The 11,911-nt window shown below is 45.9% G+C and overlaps 1 protein-coding gene across 1 annotated transcript; it reads left to right on the forward strand.

Moving 5' to 3' along the window:
- The first annotated feature begins 4,859 nt into the window (after positions 1–4,859).
- LOC146036768 (carbohydrate sulfotransferase 6-like) lies at positions 4,860–5,867 on the forward strand. The gene has a single exon (XM_083160662.1). The coding sequence runs from the start codon at positions 4,983–4,985 to the stop codon at positions 5,865–5,867; it is 885 nt and encodes a 294-aa protein (XP_083016788.1). The 5' UTR covers positions 4,860–4,982.
- The last annotated feature ends 6,044 nt before the right edge of the window (positions 5,868–11,911 follow it).

Genomic DNA, 11,911 nt, shown 5'->3' on the forward strand with positions numbered 1-11,911 from the left:
TTGACCAAAATCCGTGACTTTTACTTAAAAAGACCAAGCATCTGTCTGCTTACCCACAATCACCTTGGCAAGACGGGCAGCAAGTCCGATGCGCAAGCTTTTTGTGGGGTAATTGCTTGTCTTTGTCTAGGAATACTACTACTTTTAGACCGACACTGCAGACGATAGTTTTCACTTGTTACCATTCCACCGTTATTTGAATGAATAATTAACTTTTATTCTTTTTGTCGGATACAAGTTATCACCAAGTAAAAACATTTCCTTTTCAATTTACATAACTGTGTCCGATATCATTTATACCTATACTCATATTTATACTCGCATCTGTAGTCACATCTGATTACACGTACACCAGGGCAAAGCTCAGCACTAATCCCCATTATTCTCTATGATTACCACTTTCAGTATAGTTTGAGTCAGACTATACTTAAGTGCTTTGAAGCTAGCCCTACCAGGGAGCACTCAGTGCGTAGGTACACCCCCAACCTCCATTGTCAACAACAAATATTTATTTTTACAAACTGTGGCACAAAAGCCAGAAATATTTTAACAAAAATATACATTTACAGCATCAGGTCTGTGATGTCTTGCAGGTCCGCTGCCAACAGCTGCAGGTGGTGCCTCATTCTAATGATGGCCCCACGGACACCCTCATTACCTTGGCTAGGGTAATCTGTGGGCATGTTAAAGGAGGTACAAAATTACTATGGATATTCATGAATACATTTAACATAGTCATACATAAATCCACAACATTCAAGTTTACATCTATATATATATATATATATATATATATATATATATATATATATATATATATATATATATGTAAAGAGCACTTACCCCCTTCCTTTGCAGGTGAGGATTGAACCGGCACACGATTGTAGAAGTGAAAAAAAAGACGTTTAATGTACAAGCATAATTTGCACAGACAGTCAGCTGCAACAGAGTCCCGCAGCTGGTATCCCCGATGGCTTTCCGGGGAGCGGGATGGGCGCAGGGGAGGATCTTGCGGCTCACTGCTGCCGTACGGAACGCTGCCGCAAAAAAACCCCACAGGGTGGGGCTGAAGTACGCCACTGACAGAAATAGTATATAAAGGTGTGCTAGAACCACAAAATGGTGTTGCAAACATGGCTGGCTCTCATTCTGAGGGAGAGCAAGACTTCCAGAGCCTCATGGAACGCCTGGACTCCAGCACCTCCTATGTGCCGCTTCAACAACAGGCATTTGGAGGAGAGCAGGCAGCTGGCCCATCTTCTGCCTCAGCAGAATCATTGGGAACACAGCAGGTGGCTTCCCAAGATAGTAGCATGGCCAGCACTTCAGGTACAGCGACAGGTGGCCGTGGACGTGGTCAAAAGAGCCCAACAGAGGATCCAGACACCAGGAACATGACATTCAAACCGCAGGAGCTTGCCATTCTGGTACCCCGTGCAAGGGATTGGATAGAGTGTCCACAGGAGAAGCTGACACACACCAGGAAATGGAAGATTTGGGATGACATAACCGCGGAGATTAATGTGGTAGCTCCACAAGTTCGTGAGAGGGAGCATGTGAAGAAGAGGCAAGTTAAAGTGTGCTACATTTGTGCAGAAGTAGACCAGTAATGTTTGTATTATATGTTAGATGGAGTTGGTGAATGGTCGGTCACGTTGCTAGGAGCAACAGACATGATTGGCATGTCTCTTATTCTATATTTATTGGAGGCTGAGTGGGAATGTTTGTTCTAATTGTTGTGTTGATAGTTTTAGATAATGTAAGTTATGTAGAATGAAGCACACGTTGACATCGGTAGCAGATTACAATGCATGCTACATCAAACGTCAGGGGTGACATGTATTAATATGAGAACTTTGCATGCAGGTGGCACGACTTCAAAACCAACCTGAAGAAGAAGCTAACCGCACGTTGGACCCACAGCCAAACCTCTGGGGCTGGCCCCATGCCAGCAAAACTGAAGCTCACCCCCCTGGAAGAGATGGCTGCTGGCTGCATAGCCATAGAGGAGATCCGGGGGGTGAGCAACATGGATAGCGAGGCCCCAGCGGAAGTCTTTGCTGCTTATGTAGAAGGTAATTGTTTGGCATGGCATAAGTCGTTTGTACTAATTTTCAAGGAATGTGTTGTAATTGTAATTTTCTCTTTCACCAGCATTCCCGCCGTCTGGTCAGGAAAGTCTTCAGGAAGTGGAGGAGTCTGTGCCACCTGCCACCACTGCCAGACATGTGCAGCAGCAGCCACCGGCCACACAGGATGTGGACAGGTGGGTGGAGATGCTTGGCCAGATTCACCAGCAGGGAGAGATAGCATCAGAGCGGATGCGTAGGACGGAGGAGGTCATGATGGGTCTTGTCAGCACCCAGCAGTCCGTAGCTGCCAGCCTGCGGGTGCTGGCAGATCAATCCTGCCGGATGAATGACCTCCTCCAAGACATAGTTACCACCAATCGGGCCCTATTGGCAGCTGTCTCTGGTGCTTTCCCACCACCAGCACTCCCTGCTGGCAGAAGGGGAAGAGCATCATCCCCTTCACCATCATCGGGTCCACCTGCCCCACGATCCCAACGTGGCCGTGGGCGAGGAGCTGCTGCTGCACGTGGCAAGGGCCCTTCCAAGGCCAAAAAGCCCCGCACATGAACTTGTGTCCACATTAATCTCCACATTGTTATTATTATTATTATTCCTAAATAAGGTCTTCCCAAATCTTTCATTTTGCTGTGTGTGTGTCAGCCTCCTGTGTGCAAACCAATCCCCTGCACAGGGTACCCACATTTGCCCTCGGTTCGAATGCTGTGTTTGGTTCCTCTGTTGGCCTCTTTTGGCTGCCATTACTGTCTGCTGTACTTGAAGTGTTGGTGCTATACTTTTGTTGTGAAGCCACCTGATGTGTTCCTAATGATTCTGCTGTGGCTATGTATGTAAATAATACATTGCTTTATTTTTAATTATTTTTCTACATTCCTGGCATGGTACCTTTAATTTGTTGCATGTGTCCAAAAACATGCTTTTTCCATTTTCTGTTTGAAGTTAGTGTAGTAAATTTATATTTTGATCCCCAAATGTGTGGTTTTATTGGTAAATGTACACGTGACATGTATATTTATATTAGTGATAGGAAGTTCTGTCCACCGAGTGGTGTCCGCAAAGCAATACTTGCTTATGGAGACCGCATGTTTCCTGCCTTTTTGTTCGTGTGCATTCGGTGTGCTGTCCGAATGTACGCGTACCAGAATTAGTGCACTCCCTCGTGTACGCCCATGTTTACGCCCAGTTTAGCCCACTTTGAAACTACGCCCCTGTGTACTTCCGAATGACGCCCATAATACGCCCATATTTCACGAGTGAATGTGGTGCACATTTCTGTACGGTATTGGTGAGAACAAGTACGGAGACCTTGCGTGGCACATGCACATAGCGTTGCCCACGCATGCGCAGACGGCTAAAAAACGCCATCCGAAAGAGTTCGGGAAAGTACGCACAGACCAGAATAAGGCCCAATGTGTTGGTGTAGTTTGGGTGCATGCTGTTAATTTAGTACATACCCTCCATTTAAAAAAAGGGAGGTTATAAATGTGAATACTGTCCAAGATCGGAATTCCTCCAGAAGTTGGAACCCCCTGTCAATAACACCCATTCCAAGGTACAACCAGATTTGGGATGAAAGCCCAAGTGTCCATTCCTGCACCCCTGGTGGTGGTGGATTAAGGGATAATGCTTCATAAAGAGTTTGTAGTCTTATACTGTATCTCTACTTTAGCGATGAGCGTCATCCATTTATGAGAGGGTGATACGTGCTAGATAGTGTGCCAAGCGACTGATTCCCGATGAACTGTAATTCCTATTTAGACCTGCTTCCTGTAACTGAACATAGTTACATCATTTGCCTTCGTACCATGTTATGGTCATACCTAATGAACTAGTATAAAAATAAGGAAATGTTCACACTTGTAGAGACAAAGGAGGAAACCAATGAACACACCTAAAGTCTGTTTGCACAGACACTGCCAAGTCATATGGGTTAAGTTTTACGTATTTATCTTTATCACGTATACCTAGTATCATGCTTCTATTGTCGAATAATATCTCCGATGGCTTTATCCGAGCGTCATCTCTTGACTTCCACCCAGAATAAAAAGGTTGGTCTCAGAACTGCGTTCCGCACTCCGGGATGGAATAATGACTTAGATCGTAGATAATTATTTGATTGCCTCTGGCAAACGGTTATGTTTCTATGTACTTTACAATTCTAACTGTGCAGTACATTGCAAACAATCTGACCCAGTAATGATTTAATCTCTAAGTGGCTGGGCTTTTGTATTTTCTTAGTCAGTCCAAAAATAATTTGTGACTCCGTAGGACCCAAGCTCTTCATTCTAAATAAGGTACAGATATATCTTTGCTATGAACTAATGCCAATGATTTTTTATAAAGATATCTTAAATATCTAGGTATTTTAGCCTATTTTGGTTTTCGTTTTGGAATCAGACTGGTAATTTTTCTTTCTGTTGATCTATATTACATTGGGTCTTATTTACTCTTTATTCCATAACGGAGTTTGTTTTTATTATGTTTTTTTTATTTCATTTTATATTGTTATTATTATTATTGTTAGTTGTACCAATAGTAGTAGTTGTTGTAGTAGTAGATTTGCTTTGATTTATTTATTCTGGAATGTTTTTACCCTCTATTGACTTTGAATTCTTCATATGTGTTCTCTGTTATACCTACTGTAGGTTCATCAACATCATGCAAGCGCGGTTCATTTACTTTCTCTTTCTTCTTGGGTTCATCATTTTCTTTCTCTACCAGTTCCTCTACATCAGCCAACTCTACTACACCTCTACTCCCTGTCAGACACAGAAGACTCCTGTCCACCTCCTCATCATATCATCATGGCGTTCTGGGTCTTCCTTTGTTGGACAGATCTTCAATCACCACCATAACGTCTTTTACATTTTTGAACCTGGACATTCAGTATGGATGAGGTTCCAAAAGGAGAGTGCCGAGCTACTTCATTACCCAGTTAGAGACCTCTTGCGATCTCTTTTCACCTGCGATGTGTCACCTCTTCATCAATATCTTTCTAATGGCGGTCAACACATATCAGACATGAGCTTTTTCGCGGAGAGTCGTGCTCTCTGCTTTCCTCCAGCTTGCTCCTCTTACATCCCATCTGAAGGCTTTGACCGTCAGAAATGTTTCCACCGCTGCAAAAATACCACATTGGATAAAATGGAAAAGGCATGTAGGACGTACAGTCACGTGGTGATGAAAACGGTAAGAGTCCTAGACCTATCTGCTTTCCTCCCGCTTTTCCGAGACCCTGCACTTGATCTTCGGATCCTTCACCTTGTAAGAGACCCTCGGGCTGTAGCCTCATCAAGAAAATACTTTAGCCTCAGTATCGAGGATCTTATAGTGCTCAAGAAAATCAACAAGGACAATAAGGCCACAACTGACCAGGTCATGACGAAAATCTGCAATGCTCAGGTTTCCATAAACCAAGTGGCGAAAGCAGCGGGACCTTTTTTGCATGGGCGATATATGCTTATCCGGTATGAGGATCTGGTGAGAGAACCTACTTTAAATGTCAAACAAATGTATGAATTTGCCGGCCTTAAATTAGATGACAAACTGGAGAGATGGATCTACAATGTCACTCACGATGAGTACAAAGAGAATGGTGGGTTTATGGAATTTTCCAAGCTGTCCACAAAAGTGGCCCAAAAGTGGAGAACTATAATGGACTTCCGGAAGGTAAAGGAGATTGAGTATAACTGCAAAGCAGCCATGGAATTGTTTGGTTATCTGCCGGTGCAATCAGCGAATGATCTGAAGAACATGAGTTTAGACCTCGTATTATAAATTATCATAAAAGGACAATGGGACCATGTAAGAAAGTAGTAACTACACAATATTAAACATTGTAGAGTATACACTGGAATATGCACTGACAAAGTGGCAAAACAGCAGACGTTAAATCAGGGACAAGCAAAGAACCTCAGGTGTGTATTTCAGATGAGAAAGTTATCAAGGCGAGGAAATGATAATGGTTCATCAATTCAACCAATAGCACAGATGTTTATAGAAAGCATATAGTACACACTATCAGTATATCAATCCTGGAATGGTATAGTTAACAAACAACAATATTGTTATATAACTGTCCATGCAGAGTCACAATGTGTTGAGGGGTTTTGTGTGGTTCTCTGCTGGGGTATATTTAAGTGTGGGGTTATACAAGTGGAGATGTTTCCCATAGTAACTGATCAGATACCTCCCAATATGACCCATTCCAGGAGGGACACAAGACTCTACTCCGGGATGTTTCTTGGAATGTATGATAGCCATCACCTCTTTTGAACCGGTTCATTGATAAGAAAGGTGTTTCACCACAGATGATGTCAATCGTAAATTAAGAGGTAAAGTCCAGGAACAGAGCATTTTGTTCCTCCTGGTAAGGCTCATGTTTGAAGGTATGGATTATATTTAAAAGTTTTCATAATTGGTCGACTCCTGATTGGTTGGCTCCTGGATGTGACTGGTCGGCCCCTGGTTGACCCCTGAATGTGATTGGCCGGCACCTTGAATGTGACTGGTCAAAACCATGTTGCATTCTAGGTGGGGCAGACAATACGTGCAGGGAGATTAAAGCTGAAGCTACAGATTACGATACAGAGCATAAACCCTGAAAGATTTTGAACGATAAAAACAAAGATTTAGGGCCAGATGTATCAAGATTAAAAAAGTGATAAAGTGGAGAGTGGTAAACAGCCAGCCAATCAGCTCCTGTCATTTTCCAAACCCAGCCAGTAACATGGTAGTTGGGAGCTGATTAGCAGGTTGTTTATCACTCTTAATTTTATCACTTTTTGAAGCTTGATACATCTGGTCCAAAGAGATTGCTTTATCAGTGACCATCTTGTTTTATGAAAAATGTAACTTTATCGTTCGTACACACTGAACGATATGCACCTAGTCATAAGTGACACCCCTGTAGGCAACATTGGACTATGTGTGTACAGATGAGAAATGAGGTGGATAGCAACCCACGGCAACGTACATCGTTACCGTTTATACACACCAAACGATATGCACGGTAACATCATTAATGATATATCGTTATTGTGCTGCCTTTACCGCACAGTGGGTATGGGGCTTTAGATTTGGGCATTATTATTATTTTATTTAGAAAGCGCCACAAGTGTTTTGCAGCGCCGTACAAAGGAACAATACAGGGAGACAAAAGTTAACATTACAGTAAATAAATAACAGAAATAGAGTACAGGTAAATTAATGCCACAGTTCAACACACATTACAGCTTAAATGTAAGTAGTGAGGACTCGATCAACGTACTACTAGAGGCTTGTGGCCAAAGATGGAGACAGTGGCGTAACTATAGCTATGCAGCCCCCCGCGGTGGCGGGGAGGCGCAGAGAAAGTGTGGACAGTTTTCTGTCCGTAGTATGGGGGCAGCCATTTTCTAAGAGTCAGTTTTCATTATAGCAGCAGGAGCCGGCGCCGGGAGAGACGGGACCGTGACCGCAGATGCGGCCGGGCAGGTACGGGCATGGGGGGGGGGGGGGGGCGCCGAAGGGAGGGGGAGGACATGGGGGGGGCGCTGAAAAATTTGCGGCGGGGGGGGGGGGGGGGGGCGCAAAATAGGTAGTTACACCACTGGATGGAGATGAGTATGTGGACGAAGATGGTCACAGAGTGTTTGAGTATAGGAGAGCTGTGAATGACATGTGAAGAGAAGAGGGCTTTGACAACAGGAGGGAAGAGGGCCCTGCTCAGAGGAGCTTACAATCTAGTAGGAAGGAACAGACAGATTACATGAGGTGCAAGCGGGTGGGAGGTGAGTTGATGGCAGGATGTAAGCAAGCAGAAACAGTCAACGTGTGTGGCAGGGGTCGGAGCACCAGCCTCAGGACTAAGTTATCAGTGGCGGAACGAAAAATTTTGCTCCCCCCCCGCCGGGAAAATTTCGCCCCCCCCCCCCCCCGGACAATTTTGCCGCTGCCCCCCCCCCCCCCGTTAAAAGACCCCCCTGGGGAGCTGGCAGGGAGGTCCGTGCGGCGCGGAGGTACCTGTATTCAGGGAGAGCCTGAAGGTCCCTGCGCCTGCGGCGCTGCGTATGATGTTGCCGGGGTCCCTGCAGTGAAGTGGAAATAACGCGCTATCTCCGGTAGAGATAGCGCGTTATTTCCACTTCACTGCAGGGACCCCGGCGGCGGCAACATCATACTCAGCGGCGCAGGGACCTCCAGGCTCTCCCTGAATACAGGTACCTCCGCGCCGCACGGACCCCCCTGCCAGCTCCCCGCTGCACCCACAAGCAGTGGGGAGCTGGCGGAGAAAAAATAGCGCCCGCAGACCCCCGGCGCCTCCCCGCCACCGCGGGGGCTGCGGCATTATAGTTACGCCAGTGTAAGTTATGCAGCAGAAGGGTACGCTTTGACTTAGCATCACTACCTTCAAACTATACAGTACTTGTGGTGTTGTCCAGTCAGCCTGTGTCACTAGTCTCCGTCTAGAATCTGGTGTCACAATGCACATTGCTATATTTGTACTTTATTTTCACTGTTAAATATTTTGCTTAAACAAATCACTGCTTGCACACATTACTATGTACACCAATAAAAGGTATTACATTTGAGTCATTGCTATGACTGCCCAGTCCGTGCAGCAATTAGAGGTACTCTGTGTGGGGGATACATTAATGACCTCGTTAGTTACCCAGGTAGCACTCACCAGAATACTGAGGATCTTATTGCTTAATCTGCACAAAGGTTTACAGCAAACACTGGTGGCGTATTTATAATGGGTGCAGTGTGCGCAGTGCTCACTAGAATTTAGGGTGCTGAAAACAAAAATGACAATGAAATTTAAAGATTTGTTGCCGTTTTATAGTTATTCACATTTGTTGTTTTCCAAAACAAATATCTTAATATACATACACAACATCCACAATAATACGAATCATTGCTTATAATGCCGTTTTGGTTTCTAGTGTTCACTCTAGCATTTAGAGCGGGCAGGGCGCAGGGGGGTGGACCGGGGTCGCGGACGTCACAGCTGGGGGCGGTCCCAAGAGGGGAGTGCGTCACAAGAGGTGAGTGCATCACAAGAGGGGAGTGCCCGGGGCGCGACTTCATCAAAGGGAGTGGGCCTGGCCGCCGCCGTCATCAAAGGGGGCGGGCCCGGCCACCGCCGTCTCCGAAGGGGGCGGGCCCGGCCCCTCCAAAGTCGCTGTGCTGACGGGAAAGCGCTGGGCATCGCCGTCTAAGGCGGTGCTGGGCTTCCCCATGAGGCTGTTTTAGCGTGACCCCAGCATTGATCGAAGATTTAGTTAATCGCTATTGATCTTCAAAACTTGAACTAATAAACAATTTTAAACATCAAATTCGTGTTCAGCGTATTGATATCCATAAGTATTGGTTGTTTTTAATTGTTGCCTAGGGTGACATTTAATAGGATGCAGGCGGCGCGATTTTTCCGCAAAAACTGGCAAAATCGCACTTTTTGCTGCGAATTCTCACATTCTGACCTGGCAATTTTTAAAAACACTTCAATTCGCATCCAGATGATTTCCCATGATAAAGTATACAATTCGCAAATTTAATGGGATACGATATTTGGTAAACGTTACTAAATATGGCCAAAGAAATAGACCAGGTTCATTGAGATCTGTGCATGGTTCTGTCTTAAAAAATGTGTAAAAGTAAAAAAAAAAACAATGGCGTGGGGTCCCCCCTCCTGAGCTTAACCAGCCCGGGCTCATTGAGCCGGACCTGGTTCCAAAAATACAGGGGACAAAAAGCGTAGGGGTCCCCCCCCCCACGTATTTCTGAAACCAGCACTGGGCCGCAGCAGCCCGCGATGTCATGCCACAGCCGGGAGACACTTTTTACATAAGGTCCCCCGGCTGTATCATGGTCAACCATGGACATGGTACCTGGGGGTGTGGGGATTTCCCCGGCATAAGTGGGTGGTGGATGCCAGGCTGATACGTGTTAAAGTGTAAAAAAAAAAAAAAAGCTTTTAACAAGCCTCCCCTGCATGCTGGGACTTGGTGAACCACAAATCCTAGCATGCGGGGCATTAATGGGCCCCCTTGGACTTGTAGTCCACCTGTAAAAAGAATGTTAAAAAAACACACACAGAGAAAAGTAAAACTTTACACACACTTATTATTACACCTACAGTACTGTATACTTACAAAATCCAGGCTCCAGCGTTGTGTCCCTCTAACTCCTGCAGCAGCTCACCCCGCACTGACAGCGATGTGAGCCGGCTGCCCGGAGAATGACACTGTCAGAGAGTTCCAGAAGCTCTCAGCCCTGATTGGCTGTAGGCGTCTCCATGGAGAGGGGCAATAATCGGCAGAATTAATTATTTTTTCACACCTGTCGGGCCCGTCAAGGGCCCTTATTCTGATTGACGCGTACTTTACCGCATACTTTCGGATCGCGTCTTTACGGCGTCTGCGCATGCGTGGAGAACGCCACGCGCATGTGCCACGCCTTGACTCCGTACCTGTTCGGGCAAATCCCGTACAAAACTGTTCACCGCAATCATTCGGGAAATATGGGCGTATTATGGGCGTCATGCGGAATGACACATGGGCGTAGTTTCAAAGTGGGCAAAACGGGGCGGAAACATGGGCGGACACGGGGGAGTACACTTATGTTGGGGGGCGTACATTCGGATACCACTCCGAATGCACGCGAACAAAAAGGAAAGAAATGTGCGGTGTCCAAAAGGCCACTATTGCTTTGCGGACACCACTCGTTCCTGCGGGAGGCGAACGGACCGCCTAATGACTACAAGCATTAACACCTGAACCCAATAGAATCGACTCCTTTACTCATTAATCACTAATAGGACGCTTGTCAGTGCTTTAATTGAAACCATTGCTGCTTCAAGGAAACCTTAATAATCACCCACATATGCTGTACTTCTGACACACTTTAAACCTGCTAACAATGGACATGACTGAATATTAATACTAGCAATACACATGTGTATGCGACATGTACTAATTAAACCACACAATTGTTGTAAAGTAAAGCAATTTATTTATATAAATTTCACAGTCAATGCCACTGTGATGCAATGACAAAAAAATAAAAATACCAAAAAAAAAAAACCATGGCAGGAATGTACCAAAATAAATTATAATACAAAACAAATATAATTGCACACAGATGGACTCCAGCACCTCCTATGTGCCACTGCACATGCAGCCAGTGGGAAATGAGGAGGCTGCTGGCCCTTCTACAGCAGGCCAACCTGCACCTGACCATTCTACAGCAGGGCAACCTACACCTGGCCCTTCTGCAGCAGGCCAACCTGCAGCTGGCTCATATGCACCATCAGCAGAATCATTTGGAACACAACACATCACATCAAGTGCAGCTGACAGTAATGGCAGGCAAAAGAGGGCAACAGGGGAACCAAAAAGGACATTGGAAGCAAGGGCTCATCTGGTTACCCTCAGCACGTGATTGGACACAAGAAGCTGACACACACAGTACAATGGAAGATTTGGGATGAGATAACGGTGGAGATTAATGCAGCCACAAGTTCATTTTCGACCACGTTTGGCCTTGGTAGGCTCCTTGGCCTGTGCAGCAGCTCTTCGGGCACGGCCAGATGCTGGGGCAGGTGGAGCAGATGCTGGTGAGGGGTTGGCTGGTCTACCCCTCCTGCCAGCAGGGAGTGTTGCTGGTGGTAATGCACCAGAAACGGATGACATTAGGACCCTGTTGCTGTTAACCAGCTCCACCATAAGCTCATTATGGTGGAGGAGGAGATCATTTTGGCGGGTGGCTTGCTCGGCCAGCACCTGAGCACTTGCAGCCATGGCCTGATGCGCCTCAGCCATGGCCTGCAGGCTCCCAGC

This window comes from Crinia signifera, chromosome 9 (genome assembly GCF_055691185.1).
Source record: "Crinia signifera chromosome 9, ASM5569118v1, whole genome shotgun sequence".
Taxonomy (NCBI): domain Eukaryota; kingdom Metazoa; phylum Chordata; class Amphibia; order Anura; family Myobatrachidae; genus Crinia; species Crinia signifera.